The sequence below is a fragment of the Pseudophryne corroboree genome, chromosome 3 (genome assembly GCF_028390025.1).
Source record: "Pseudophryne corroboree isolate aPseCor3 chromosome 3, aPseCor3.hap2, whole genome shotgun sequence".
NCBI classification, from domain to species: Eukaryota; Metazoa; Chordata; class Amphibia; order Anura; family Myobatrachidae; genus Pseudophryne; species Pseudophryne corroboree.
Window position 1 is genome coordinate 381338502 of NC_086446.1, and position 16244 is coordinate 381354745.

A 16244-nucleotide genomic window follows, 5' to 3' on the forward strand; every position below is an offset into this window, starting at 1 on the left:
GGCAGCAGAACATAGGACGCTGCAGTAATAGGATTCTCCCCCGCCCCCCCTATCTACAGCGCAGAGACTTGCTGCAGATGCAGTGGCATACATCCAACTGTACCTTTTTGGCAGGTACGGTACCTTTTTTTTATGGTCTGTACCAACTTTTGGCTCTCCAAACTTCCATAGAAAGTATACGCCCCCATTTCGAATTTGTACCGATTTTTACGTATAAATTGTTGGAGGGTATGTTGCTGCAGATGCAGTGGGCCTATTTTGGGGTGTGGACCTAGAGCTGCAGCTCCATCAGCCCCATTGTTAATCCTGCTCTGGGAACACACAGCAGGCAAAGGGCAGAGCCTCCCATTGGATGTAACCTGTGTGGGAGGGCGTTTCTCGCCCAAGCAGCTGCGGACTGGGTGTGATAGACCCGCTGCTAACTCAATGAGAGCTCCTAGCCACGCCCAGCGTTATACACACAGGCACAGAGTCACAGATCTGGGCTATTATATAGGAGATTTCTTTCCCAGTGTGTATGAGTAAGACCTGTTCATTCATGGCATTACACATGCAACTCATTATTAAAGGTATAAAGCATTCAGGATTGAAAAACACCCTGACACAATAATGGGGCTAATTAAGACCTGATCGCAGCAGCAAAATCTTCCACTAATGGGCAAAACCATGTGCACTGCAGGTGGAGCAGATCTAACATGTGCTGAGAGAGTTAGATTTGGGTGGGTTATTTTGTTTCTGTGCAGGGTAAATACTGGCTGCTGTATTTTTACACTGCAATTTAGATTTCAGTTTGAACACTACAATCAGGTCTGAATTACCCCCTTTGAACACTGAATGATTGCTAGTGGTTTAATTATCTCAGAAACTGCTGATGAACCAAAAAAATCCAGTAAGTGACAGATAATATCATGTTGTAGGGTAGGGTCATGTTGGGAAGTATGCAATTTAGATTTCAGTTTGAACACTCCCCACCCAAATCTAACTCTCTTTGCACATGTTATATCTGCCTCACCTGCAGTGCACATGGTTTTGCCCATTAGAGAAAAAAATTGCTGCTGCAACCAGTTATGAATTAGGCACAAAGACACCTCTGCAAGGTACACAAATCATTTGTCTACATTTTACTATTGTGTAGTCATTTTAAAATAATGCATGGCTGCTTTGTTTTTCACAAACTTTGCTTTTTATGCTTGTATATTATTTGCTAAAGTAAATAGAAGAGTGCTGGAATATGCTTAATGTCACAATTTAGCAATTACATGTTCATTTTTAAACATGAGAACATCAAGGCAAAATGCATTGGGGGTAATTCCAAGTTGATCGCAGCAGGACATTTTTTAGCATTTGGGCAAAACCATGTGCACTGCAGGGGAGGCAGATATAACATGTGCAGAGAGAGTTAGATTTGGGTGTGGTGTCTTCAATCTGCAATCTAAATTGCAGTGTAAAAATAAAGCAGCCAGTATTTACCCTGCACAAAAACAAAATAACCCACCCAAATCTAACTCTCTCTGCACATGTTATATCTGCCTCCCCTGCAGTGCACATGGTTTTGCCCAATTGCTAACAGAATTCCTGCTGCCATCAACTTGGAATTACCCCCATTGTTCAGTAATGGTCTTATTTTCCACTAAAGTAAGCAGAGTTTGTGGTAAAATTTGTAAGTTCAGGTTAAATGTGGTATTTGATCCCTTTCCATTATATACAGAAAAAAAAACGTACAAAGTGTACTGGACAGTGACTAAAAGGGTATAGCATTTAAGTTATTCCGCTTCAGTCTTTCAGATGCAATCCTTTGTCCATCTCTGTGTGTTAATAAACTAATCTATACAGAGATTCAGTCAACCTCTCTCTCTGACTCACTGGAAAATTAAATGGAATGAATGGAAGCAATGGGACAGGACAGATAACTTGCTGGAAAGACTTATAGGCCCTACACACTGGCCGATCCGCCGCCGAGCTGCCCGAAGGCGGATACGGCCGACGGGCGACCCGGTGGCGGGGGGGCAGTGACGGGGGAAGTGAAGTGAAGTCATCCGGCTGCATTGAAGTGCAGGCATATATGGACGAGATCGTCCATATTGGCCTGCATGTACAGCCGACGGGAGACCAGCGATGAACGAGCGCGGGGCCGTGCATCGTTCATCGCTGGAGCCTCCACACTGCACGATATGAACGATATATCGTTCATTAATGAACGAGATCGTTCATATTGTGCAGTCATGTCGGCCAGTGTTAAGGCCCCATTAGTTTAGTATAAACACTTCAGGCCTGTCTGGTACTGTACATAATCTCCTCAGTACATAGTATGACATATATCATTTCTGACCTAAGTACTTACAAGGGAGTGCTTGCAGGTCAAATGCTCTTAACAAGAATATGCATAAAGTCTCTGAAGGTTGTTAGGGATAGTGGGGACACAAGATCTTGTAAGGACCTCTAGTTAAAAAAAGTGCTGATTTTTTCTATTCATTTCTTATATGGAAATATATGCTATAAACATGAGTCCATTATATTGTTATACCTCTCTTAATAGGATCCCTTCATTGTCCACAACTTCTTCCTCGTCATCATTTTTCCAAGCCTTGGCTAATGTGCACAGGTTGTGTGGCACCCCATTGCTCACGCTTTCCCTCAGAGCCAACAATACCCCTTCTTCCACAGATTGGGTTTTTGAGTCTATGCAGGAGTTAGTGAACTTGGAGTAGCCACAATGTGGGCTCAGATTGTCTTCCCAGTCATCTAGCCCTAAGGCGCTGATAATTCCAGGCAGTCGCCTGTTATATGGTGCATTACCTTGTGGGGAAGTGGGTGGCTGTAGTTTTCCAGCTCCCACATGGTATAAAAATTGTGATGGAGCGATAAGCTTGTGATGGTGAGTTTTCATACAGTGCTCCTTGTTCTGAATAGGGTAATCAATGTTTGACCCATTATGTTGCTGGGTAGAACAGTAGTCCAGCGTATCATTGGTATACCACTGCTTTGACTGGGATTCTTCGTCCTGCCATAGTACACCAGAAACACAATAAGAATGTTTATAATTTTTCTTGCATGGCTAAAAAGTGGATGTAAAATACAATCTACATATAATATGTGTGACTATCCAGAAAATACATGATCATATCTGTGGTCATAATACCATTCAAAATAATGTTACATGGGTTTTTATAGACCAAATAGCTGTATACATGGAGCAATAACCGTTCTGTAGGTAATTGCGCATATTGGTACCTCAGCTGGGACATTTTACTATCATGAGAAGATGTATACATAAAGTGATCATAAAACTGGGGCATGGTGACAAGAGGCGGTATCGTGGTAAAACAGTAGTTGTAAGTCATTTTTGTTGAGTTGTTTATATGGCTGAAGCAATACAACAGTGGTTTGTAGATAAATTATGGTGACTGTTGTGCAAACCTATAGGTACTTTCAATATACAGAAAAAGTCTATAATTTATTTTTAAAAAGGCCCTGTGGTGATATTTACTGATAGCAGATTTTCTGAAAGAGCATACTGACCAGACTTGACTGAAGTCTGACAAGGAAATTATGGTTTACAACGCATAGTCACCACAAGATGGTGCTATTGATCCGCGTAACTTGTTTGTCTCCCAATTTCAACTGTTGTTGGATCCTCTGCTTTGATATCTAACAATTACCTGCACAGGTACAGGGGTCCGGGTCTCTTGTTCTGGAGTAGTCTGGCCTCTTCTGGCTGACGTTTGAGGATCATTCTTAGCAGTCCTTTTCCGTCTCTTTTTTTTGCTTTTTGGAAAACGTGGTGACTGTGCCAATTTGCCCTCTGTACAGTTCACCACATTATTTGGGATGTGCTCATTGCTTTCACATAAACTGTAAATAAATAATGAGAAGGTTGGTGGTGATCACAGGAGTAGCTGATTGACAAAGGGCCAAAAGAACAAAATAAACTTCTTTTTTTTTTGTATCTGCAAATTTTTGGTTGTAATAAAGAAAAACATAAATACTGGGTCCCTTAGAAGACAGGACAGGTTTCTTTTTTATCACTTGTTATTGGTTGAGAAGGGAAATAACTTACAATAAAACAGTTAGCACTGACGCATTACCTGTACTGCTTGCAGTCTGTCATATACAGAGGGCCTTGCTGGGAACTTGGGCATATCTGCTGATTATTCTCACCTACAATAGAATATAAAGTATTGCCATATGATATAGTGACAAGCTCTTTGTAGTAATATGAGTTATAGGGAGAGGTTATATGGCAGAATTAATTATTGGAACAGTTTTGATGTTATAATACACAAGACAAAATAAAAACGTATATAAGGCATAGATGGAATGAAGATCAGTTTAATGATATACAGAAGAGAGAATAAAGTAACAGTCTTACACTCAGCTTGTGCTATGATTGATATCTTCTTTGCAGGACTCCCTTCCGTCTCTATGGCTGTCCCTATGAGCAGTACTGTGTCCCAGGGTCCATCCTTTTTCTGTAGAAGAACATTGTGCTTTCCTGCTTTACCTACTTGGTTATTCAGAACCCCAGTAGATTGATATAGTTTGACTGGGTAATCCAGGGTGCTGGTGGAGACCTGGTCTTGACCTTCTTGGTAATCGATTGCCATGTTTGAAATCTTTGGTTAGCCTGAAAAGAGGAGATAATGTGAGAAACAGAATATTCCTTCAGACTGTCCTTGTAATACATCAAAAGGCCTGTATCCTTATACAGACAACAGTGGGTTTGAACAACCTCATTAGTACATTCAAAATCATTAGTACATTCACCATAGTACCCAGAATTCCTATAGATGAGTGTACAAATCATGTGGGAAGCAATGACCCGTCCACTTGTGTAATTAGGTTACAAGGATCATCTCGCCACCTCAAACTTAATATTTCAAAGACAGAGTTAATTATATTTCCACCGGCCAATAGTAGGTACCAACCTGATATCTCTATCACTGTTGAAAACTCTATCAACCCTACCCCACAAGCTCGCTGCCTAGGTGTCATCCTTGACTCTGATCTGTCCTTTGTTCCCCACATTCAATCTGTCTCAAGATCATGTTACATGCATCTAAAAAACATATCCAAAATACGACCATACCTTACACAAGACACTGCTAAAACGCTAATCCTCTTATTATCTCCCGCCTTGATTATTGCAATAGTCTCCTAAATGGTCTTCCCAAAAATACTCTCACCACTACAATCCATTCTGAATGCAGCTGCTAGGCTAATCTTCCTCACTAGACGTTCATCGTTTGCAGATCCACTCTGTCAGTCCCTCCATTGGTTACCTGTATTCTACCGTATTCAATATAAAATACTTTTACTCACACACAAGGCCATTAACCAAACTACACCAACGTACATCACTTCTCTTATCTCAAAATATCTCCCAACCCGACCTCTTCACAAGACCTGCGTCTCTCATCCACACTCATTACTCGCTCCCACTCACGATTGCAGGACTTTCATCGGGCTGCACCCACTCTGTGGAATGCCCTACCATGCACAATAAGACTCTCCTCTAGTCTCCAAACCTTCAAGCGTTCCCTGAAAACTCACCTCTTCAGGCTAGCATATCAAATTGCAGAACCGCCCACATAACTTTCATAAACCTTCCTATCAAATTGCATCCACTCTGCACAGTCCACACATATCCTCACATGTCTTCTCATTCTTCACTTTCCCTTCCTCCCAACCCCGGTTCATCATTGCTGTGTGACCATATCATACAGCCCACCAAGAACCTTTGCAATCTGGTGGACAACTATGCAATAGATAGCACCTTTCCTTGTGTATACATGACCATTTCCCTATAGATTGTAAGCTTGCGAGCAGGGCTTTCCTACCTCTATGACTGTTTGTTATTACCCAGTTTTGTTATATCATTGTTATTTCCAATTGCAAAGCGCAACGGAATTTGCTGCGCTATATAAGAAACTGTTAATAAATAAATAAGGAGTGCAAGCTGCATGAGAAAGTAGTATGATAATGTGAGAAGGGCCATGGAGGCAACCAGCATCAGACTGAGAAATAGTAAGGGCACAGGATTGTAAAGCCACAAGCAACTTGCTGCGTCCTACTGCACGTACAGCCTAAGGGGGATATCCAATTGGCGTTTTTCTGACTTTTTTACGATGTTTCACCAATTTTTTAGCAGGCTATCCAAAATGGATTACCCATAAAAAAACAAACTTATCTCCTGAAAACACACAGGTTTTGTGAAACTTGTGTGCTTTCGGATGAAACAGTCCCGTTTTCGTGTGAAAACGGGGCTGTTTGATCCGGAAGCACACAAGTTTCACTGAACCTGTGTGTTTTCGGGAGATCAGCTTTTTTTTATGGGCGGTCCATTTTGGACAGCCTGTAAAAAATAAATAAAAAAAATCGGCGAAACAACGTTAAAAAGTCAGAAAACCTGATGTTTTCAGCCGTTTGTCGGACCCGATGTTTTACCGGGGATAATTGGATATCCCCCTTAGCTGTATGCGCCACTATCTTATACGGATTCTGCAATTTTACTTTCTTATTCTCAGATTATAGAGGAAAATAGTACATGTGAACTAAAGGTGCATACACACTGTGTGATATGCTCCATGAGCGATATCTCACAGTGTGTTCCTTTCCCTCCCGGGCAGCCCGACATAGTGTGGACACGCTGAGAGCTACCACAAAAGATATCAATCAGTGACGTAACAATGCAGCCGGCCCGTACATGCAGCTTCTGACTATATTGTCAGATTGAGCTGCATGTACGACCTACGGTGTCGTTAACGATCCCTGGGAACGCACATCGGCCGTCATTGGCAGCATACACACTGTGCGGATACTTTAGTCAATATTGCTCAGAAGGGGAAAAATTAGCGATATTGACTAAATATCACACAGTGTGTATGCACCGTAAGGTGGCTCTGACACAGCTGTGGCAGGGTCATCCACAAAAGACTTGCTCTGGGGCACTCAAAAATCCTTATCCAGTTCTGAAAAACTTTGTTTTTTTTATATTATACATGCAAACAACCTTCATAAGCTTACTCAGCACTGATAAAGAACCAATGCAAATATGGCCTAAAGACTAAAAACAGATGCCAGTAGGAGAAGCTAATTTCTGCTGATCAAGGGAAACGTACTTAAATAATTTAGGCAACTTCCCTTATTGCATAGTATCAGACAGAAGAGAAAGAATGGTAGAAACTGGTTTAGCATTCAGTTCCGCTATTAGGTAAAGCTAGCTGAACAGGTTATCACAGAAGTGGAGTGGTTCTTTTCTATAAACAGATTATTTAGAGGCAATGGGTAAGTGGGCAACCCTCCTGCATCCTGCCACTTCTCAGGTGAAGTGGGCATGATGAAGCTATTCGCTATGACTTGCTCCACCTTGGCCCCCACCCACAGCAACGTAATGCCAGGAGTAGTAGCAAAACATTGAGGGGATGGGTTCGTAATGAAGCAATTTGCCTAACTACACCCAACCCCAACCCTCCATTACCACCACCACCACCTGGACCTCCATCTTCACAACCTCACTCAGCCCTTTAATGATGGCAAGTAGGAACTGCTCTGTAAAAAATGCTCAGTGCAACTTTTTGCAGCTTTGTGTGTCAGCTAGAAATGTGTATGGTGCAAAAAGGAAGGCACCAATTCAAATTCCTTCCAAATAACATTATTTCTCTCCTAAAATAATGCTCGGTTTAGCCACTTTGCAGGGAATTCAATTTGGCAGGATGTGCTGTCAGTCATCATTGTGATGCCTGGCTGTGTACATGTCAGGCACTTACAGTAGTGCCAGCATAGCAAGTTTTTGATTGCACGTCTATCTCATTTTATGTATAAAATGAGAAGTTGATGTTTGAGAAATGGTGTGTTATTAAAAAATCAGAAGTAGGGGCAAGGGGTGGGTGGGCGATTTCTCTATTAAAACAATAAAAATGATCTTGCAGATTGTGCTAAATGACCAATAACAATGGCCATGCTTGCTAATTACTTGTTTCTCTGCGTACATGATCACAGCTGATGTCAGATACACCACCGAAAACGGACATGACACACCTGCGTTTTTGTGGACACTCCCCGTTACCTCCCTAAATGGTCACTTCCTGTCAATTATTCTGCAAAAAAATCCTCACTACGAGCGGAATCGCAAAGGCACCTTTACACATGCGCAGTGTGATCGCAGCGATTGTGCAGTCTGCCGATAATCGCTCAGTTAAGAAAACATTGGCATAGCGTACAACTCTGAATTATGCCCATAAGCCAACGCTTTGTACACACTATAAGTATAAAAAATAAATAATTTGTACCCTGCACCGTAAAATCTGAAAAGGAATTATGTGAACATATATAGAACACATTATTTCAGTTACAATATATATTTACAAGCACAACTCAATTGAAATAGTGTATGTAATTTCTGCAAACAAAGGAGTATTTCCTAGGAGTGTATATGTACGTTTCCAATGGGCTCCTAAGTGATGCGACCCAGTAAACATACAAATACAACATCTTTGCATAAACATAATACATACCAGTGATGTGTCCCAAAATGCAACTTGCTAACAAAGTGTTGTAACTTGCAGCTCTATCAGTTATCCATAATAATTTATAGTAAGTGTGTATCCTAATACACAGGTTTTCCTGAACACTCTGATATGAGAAACTTTGGCACACTATCTGCTATCAGGGCCGGTTCCGGGGCATGTGGCGCCCCGGGCGGCATTAGGGGGCGTGGCTTCGTACAGGGGGCGTGGTCATTTACGCCCCCTGTACAGACTGAAATGATGTGCGGTGCGTGATGACGTCATCGCGCACTGCACAGCAAAGCTCCTCTCCACGAAGGGAAACTAGACGCGTAGCGTCTAGTTCCCTTCGTGGAGAGGACCTTTGCTGTGCGGTGCGCAATGACATCATCGCGCACCGCACAGTAAAGGACCTCTCCACGAAGGGAAACTAGACGCGTAGTTTCCCTTCCCAGCGGCAGCGGGGGGCACACAGCAGCAGCGGCGCCCCGGGCAAAAGTCCTGCTTGCCCGTGGCAAGATCTGCTACTGTCTGTTATAGAACTACATTTCCCCATTATGCTAGTGGTTCAATTAAACAGCTCATGGACAGTTCTTCATTACTACTAATGCTATTCACAGGAAGACTATACTGTTGCATATTGCTCTGTATAAATATACATGACTTCACTTCTATAGATGTGTCAGATACTAAAAAACAAATACATACATACAAACAAACTCACCGGAAGACATGTAAACACATGCACTTACTCAAACAGCTGTCTGCAACCTCCATGTGCCTGAAAATAAGAATTTACTTACCGATAATTCTATTTCTCGGAGTCCGTAGTGGATGCTGGGGTTCCTGAAAGGACCATGGGGAATAGCGGCTCCGCAGGAGACAGGGCACAAAAAAGTAAAGCTTTAGGATCAGGTGGTGTGCACTGGCTCCTCCCCCTATGACCCTCCTCCAAGCCAGTTAGGTACTGTGCCCGGACGAGCGTACACAATAAGGGAGGAATTTTGAATCCCGGGTAAGACTCATACCAGCCACACCAATCACACCGTACAACTTGTGATCTAAACCCAGTTAACAGTATGATAACAGCGGAGCCTCTGAAAAGATGGCTCACAACAATAATAACCCGATTTTTGTAACTATGTACAAGTATTGCAGATAATCCGCACTTGGGATGGGCGCCCAGCATCCACTACGGACTCCGAGAAATAGAATTATCGGTAAGTAAATTCTTATTTTCTCTATCGTCCTAGTGGATGCTGGGGTTCCTGAAAGGACCATGGGGATTATACCAAAGCTCCCAAACGGGCGGGAGAGTGCGGATGACTCTGCAGCACCGAATGAGAGAACTCCAGGTCCTCTTTTGCCAGGATATCAAATTTGTAGAAATTTACAAACGTGTTCTCCCCTGACCACGTAGCTGCTCGGCAGAGTTGTAATGCCGAGACCTCTCGGCAGCCGCCCAAGATGAGCCCACCTTCCTTGTGGAATGGGCCTTAACCGATTTAGACTGTGGCAGGCCTGCCTCAGAATGTGCAAGTTGAATTGTGTTACAAATCCAACGAGCAATCGACTGCTTAGAAGCAGGCGCACCCAACTTGTTGGGTGCATACAGTATAAACAGCGAGTCAGATTTTCTGACTCCAGCTGTCCTGGAACATATTTTCAGGGCCCTGACAACTTCTAGCAACTTGGAGTCCTCCAAGTCCCTAGTAGGTGCAAGGCACCACAATAAGCTGGTTCAGGTGAAACACTGACACCACCTTAGGGAGAGAACTGGGGACGAGTCCGCAGCTCTGCCCTGTCCGAATGGACAAACAGATATGGGCTTTTTTGAGAAAAAAACACCAATTTGACACTCGCCTGGTCCAGGCCAGGGCCAAGAGCATGGTCACTTTTTATGTGAGATGCTTCAAATCCACATATTTGACTGGTTTTAAACCAATGTGATTTGAGGAATCCCAGAACTACGTTGAGATCCCACAGTGCCACTGGAGGCACAAAAAAGGGTTTTGTATATGCAATACTCCCTTGACAAACTTCTGGACTTCAGGAACTGAAGCCAATTCTTTCTGGAAGAAAATTTACAGGGCCGAATTTGAACCTTAATGGACCCCAATTTGAGGCCCATAGACACTCCTGTTTGCAGGAAATGCAGGAAACGACCGAGTTGAAATTTCTTTGTGGGGCCTTCCTGGCCTCACACCACGCAACATATTTTCGCCACACGTGGTGATAATGTTGTGTGGTCACCTCCTTTCTGGCTTTGACCAGGGTAGGAATGACCTCTTCCGGAATGCCTTTTTTCCCTTAGGATCCGGCTTTCCATCTCCATGCCGACAAACGCAGCTGCGGTAAGTCTTGGAACAGACATGGTACTTGCTGAAGCAAGTCCCTTCTTAGCGGCAGAGGCCATAAGACCTCTGTAAGCATCTCTTGAAGTTCCGGGTACCAAGTCCTCCTTGGCCAATCCGGAGCCATGAGTATAGTTCTTACTCCTCTACGTCTTATAATTCTCAGCACCTTAGGTATGAGAAGCAGAGGAGGGAACACATACACCGACTGGTACACCCACGGTGTTACCAGAACGTCCACATCTATTGCCTGAGGGTCACTTGACCTGGCGCAATACCTGTCCCGTTTTTTGTTCAGACGGGACGCCATCATGTCCACCTTTGGTATTTCCCAACGGTTTACAATCATGTGGAAAAAACTTCTCAATGAAGTTTCCACTCTCCCGGGTGGAGGTCGTGCTGAGGAAGTCTGCTTCCCAGTTTCCATTCCCGGGATGAAAAACTGCTGACAGTGTTATCACATGATTTTCCGCCCAGCGAAAAGTCCTTGCAGTTTCTGCCATTGCCCTCCTGCTTCTTGTGTCGCCCTGTCTGTTTACGTGGGCGACTGCCGTGATGTTTTTCCCACTGGATCAATACCGGCTGACCTTGAAGCAGAGGTCTTGCTAAGCTTAGAGCATTATAAATATACCCTTAGCTTCAGTATATTTATGTGGAGAAAAGTCTCCATACTTGATCACACTCCCTGGAAATTTTTCCCTTGTGTGACTGCTCCCCAGCCTCTCAGGCTGGGCTCCGTGGTTACCAGCATCCAATCCTGAATGCCGAATCTGCGGCCCTCTAGAAGATGAGCACTCTATAACCACCACAGGAGAGACACCCTTGTCCTTGGATATTGGGTTATCCGCTGATGCATCTGAAGATGCGATCCGGACCATTTGTCCAGCAGATCCCACTGAAAAGTTCTTACGTGAAATCTGCCGAATGGAATTGCTTCGTAGGAAGCCACCATTTTTACCAGGACCCTTGTGCAATGATGCACTGTTTTTAGGAGGTTCCTGACTTGCTCGGATAACTCCCTGGCTTTCTCTTCCGGGAGAAACACCTTTTTCTGGACTGTGTCCAGAATCATCCCTAGGCACAGCAGACGTGTCGTCGGGATCAGCTGCGATTTTGGAATATTTAGAATCCACCCGTGCTGATTGTAGCAGTATCCGAGATAGTGCTACTCCGACCTCCAACTGTTCCCTGGACTATGCCCCTATCAAGAGATCGTCCAAGTAAGGGATAATTTAGACGCCTTTTCTTCGAAGAAGAATCATCAATTCGGCCATTACCTTGGTAAAGACCCCGGGGTGCCGTGGACAATCCAAACGGCAGCGTCTGAAACTGATAGTGACAGTTCTGCACCACGAACCTGAGGTACCCTTAGTGAGAAGGGCAAATTTGGGACATAGAGGTAAGCATCCCTGATGTCCCGGGACACTATATAGTCCCCTTCTTCCTGGTTCGTTATCACTGCTCTGAGTGACTTCATCTTAATTTGAACCTTTGTAAGTGTTCAAAAAAAAATTTTTAGAATAAGTCTCACCTAGCCTTCTGGCTTCAGTACCACAATATAGTGTGGAATAATACCCCTTTTCTGTAGTAGGAGGGGTAATTTAATTGTCACCTGCTGGGAATACAGCTTGTGAATTTTTTCCCATACTACCTCCTTGTCGGAGGGAGACTTGGTAAAGCAGACTTCAGGAGCCTGCGAAGGGGGAACGTCTCGACATTCCCATCTGTACCCCCGGGATACTACTTGTAGGATCCAGGGGTCCTGTACGGTCTCAGCGCCATGCTGAGAACTTGTCAGACGCGGTGAAACGCTTCTGTTCCTGGGAATAGGCTGCCTGCTGCAGTCTTCTTCCCTTTCCTCTATCCCTGGGCAGATATGATCTTATAGGGACGAGAGGACTGAGGCTGAAAAGACGGTGTCTTTTTCTGCAGAGATGTGACTTAGGGTAAAAAACGGTGGATTTTCCAGCAGTTGCCGTGACCACCAGGTCCGATGGACCGACCCCAAACAAGTCCTCTTCCTTTATACGGCCATACTGTGCCGTTTGGAATCTGCATCACCTGACCACTGTCGTGTCCATAACATCTTCTGGCAGTTATGGACATCGCGTTTATTCATGATGCCAGAGTGCAAATATCCCTCTGTGCATCTCGCATATATAGAAATGCTCTATAGTCAATAAAATACTGTCCCTGTCAAGGGTATCAATATTTTTAGTCAGGGAATCCGACCAAGCCACCCTAGCTCTGCACATCCAGGCTGAGGCGATCGCTGGCCGCAGTATAACACCAGTATGTGTGTATATACTTTTTATTATATTTTCCAGCCTTGTCAGCTGGTCCTTGAGGACGGCCCTATCTATAGACGGTACCGCCACTTGTTTTGATAAGCGTGTGAGCGCCTTATCCACCTTAAGGGGTGTTTCCCAACGCGCCCTAACTTCTGGCGGGAAAGGGTATACCGCCCATAATTTTCTATCGGGGGGAACCCACGCATCATCACACACTTTATTTAATTTATCTGATTCAGGAAAAACTATGGTAGTTTTTTCACATCCCACATAATACCCTCTTTTGTGGTACTTGTAGTATCAGAAATACGTAACACCTCCTTTATTGCCTTTAACGTGTGGCCCTAATAAGGAATACGTTTGTTTATTCACCGTCGACACTGGATTCAGTGTCCCTGTCTGTGTCTGTGTCGACCGACTAAAGTAAACGGGCGTTTTAAAACCCTTGACGGTGTTTTTGAGACGTCTGGACCGTACTAATTGTTTGTCGACCGTCTCATGTCGTCAACCGACCTTGCAGCGTGTTGACATTATCACGTAATTTCCTAAATAAGCCATCCATTCCGGTGTCGACTCCCTAGAGAGTGACATCACCATTACAGGCAATTGCTCCGCCTCCTCACCAACATCGTCCTCCTACCTGTCGACACACACGTACCGACACACAGCACACACACAGGGAATGCTCTGATAGAGGACAGGACCCACTAGCCCTTTGGAGAGACAGAGGGAGAGTTTGCCAGCACACACCAAAAACGCTATAATTATATATGGACAACCTTATATAAGTGTTTTCCCTTATAGCATCTTAATATATATATAAGCATATCGCCAAATTAGTGCCCCCCCTCTCTGTTTTAACCCTGTTTCTGTAGTGCAGTGCAGGGGAGAGCCTGGGAGCCTTCCCTCCAGCCTTTCTGTGAGGGAAAATGGCGCTGTGTGCTGAGGAGATAGGCCCCGCCCCTTTTTCGTCGGCCTCGTCTCCCGCTCTTAACGGATTCTGGCAGGGGTTAAATATCTCCATATAGCCTCCGGAGGCTATATGTGAGGTATTTTTAGCCAAAATAGGTATTCATTTGCCTCCCAGGGCGCCCCCCTCCCAGCGCCCTGCACCCTCAGTGACTGCCGTGTGAAGTGTGCTGAGAGGAAAATGGCGCACAGCTGCAGTGCTGTGCGCTACCTTTAGAAGACTGAGGAGTCTTCTGCCGCCGATTCTGGACCTCTTCTTACTTCAGCATCTGCAAGGGGGCCGGCGGCAAGGCTCCGGTGACCATCCAGGCTGTACCTGTGATCGTCCCTCTGGAGCTGATGTCCAGTAGCCAAGAAGCCAATCCATCCTGCACGCAGGTGAGTTCACTTCTTCTCCCCTAAGTCCCTCGTTGCAGTGATCCTGTTGCCAGCAGGACTCACTGTAAAATAAAAAACCTAAGCTAAACTTTCCTAAGCAGCTCTTTAGGAGAGCCACCTAGATTGCACCCTTCTCGGCCGGGCACAAAAATCTAACTGGCTTGGAGGAGGGTCATAGGGGGAGGAGCCAGTGCACACCACCTGATCCTAAAGCTTTACTTTTTTGTGCCCTGTCTCCTGCGGAGCCGCTATTCCCCATGGTCCTTTCAGGAACCCCAGCATCCACTAGGACGATAGAGAAACTAAAGAGTTATAATACTGTACTCTACTTTCGGTTTCTGTAGGAAAGTGGCCAGTGCCTGCCAGTAACAACACCGCCTCTTCCATGCTTCCTATCACCTCCCTCATGCCCTCCCTGTCCTGCACCACTCTCCATTTCCTGGTACTCTACAGCTTTTTGAGTGAGGGCCTCCATCTTGCTTTCTGCCATCCACCATATTTCTACTACCTCTTTTCTGCTGTCCTCTTGCTCTCCAGAAGAGAATAGTTTCTGTATGATTTATTATTCTTAGCATCATTTATTGACATATTTTGTTGCAATTATACAATAAGAGTAAACAATTTGAGCAAATCATGAACATCAAGACCGTAACAAAGTGAGGGAGTCCTGACTGCAATTGCTTACAATTGAAACATAATCAAATAGCAGAATATCTGGAAGGGTTACATGAAAGGGTTAATAATGTTCTTTTAAAAAAAAATTTATAAAGAAAAACCTCTCCTTCCACCACCGCCCCTTCCTCCCCCTCTATGTCTAGAACTGCAGTTCATGAGAACTGTTTTATGTGATTCTGAAAATTGTATCTTTGTAATAAACAGGAAGCAGCAGCTTGCACACTGGCATTGCCTGCTGTGGATTTTATGTGTATAAAGGTCAAGATGGAATAATGTATACTCTTATGTATACCTCAGTCTCGCTTCTGCCTTGTCCTGCCCTCCACTCTGTCCGACCACTTCCCCCTCACTGCTGTACTGCCCCAATACCACCATCACCACCCAGTCCCAGCATTTGCACTAGGGGCAGGAGTTATGTCATAAACAGGCTTCCCGTTCCCATATGCACGACCCAGAATCTCAGGGAGCAATACATACACTATGGTGCTTGATAATTATAACTCCTAAAATTATCAAATCAGGCGCTCTGATATAAGGCACAAAAATGAAAGCTATTGGTCACCCAATTTATATAATAGTTGATATAATGATATCTATATACTTATAGCTGCTCCCATATGAGTATTCTGCGGTACTCAAATAGATACAAGGTAATTGTGAGACATGCAATATCACAATCAGCAGCTGATTCTCCCTGAGATCCACACAAGCACAGCACCACAGTCCGGACTCCAGCAGACGGCTAATAGCCGCAGCTCTGCAGCGACGAACGGCGCCCTCCCTCCCCGGTGAACTGAGCAAAACACCGCCGCTCCCACTAACCACAACGGATTCCGCATGCTGACTGCCAGCCTCACATGAAACCGCAAGGAATAAGTGGTGAGCACAAAACTGTCTGGCGGTCGGGGGAGGTAGTAGCATAGCGCCAATCGGAGATACAGCTAAACATTTACCATCTAGTGAACAGTACCCACTTTCCCTAAAACAATTTGGGACTTTATACTCTGCTTGGAGCGAACCAGGTATACTGGTCTTTTGGCTGTGGACTTCTGTGCAATTTATAATTGGGATAC

At 44.4% G+C, this 16244-nt stretch overlaps 1 protein-coding gene across 1 annotated transcript in view; it reads right to left on the minus strand.

Annotated features, from left to right (window-relative positions):
* MAP3K14 (mitogen-activated protein kinase kinase kinase 14) overlaps window positions 1-16244 on the minus strand; it is a 64912-nt gene that overhangs the window by 22734 nt on the left and 25934 nt on the right. The window contains exons 2-5 of the mRNA XM_063959993.1: window positions 4370-4624; window positions 4086-4158; window positions 3660-3852; window positions 2525-3001 (exon numbers count right to left, since the gene is read on the minus strand). Coding sequence (XP_063816063.1) covers window positions 2525-3001; window positions 3660-3852; window positions 4086-4158; window positions 4370-4604 — 978 coding nt within the window. The 5' untranslated portion in view covers window positions 4605-4624. The remainder of the gene's footprint in view (window positions 1-2524; window positions 3002-3659; window positions 3853-4085; window positions 4159-4369; window positions 4625-16244) is intronic.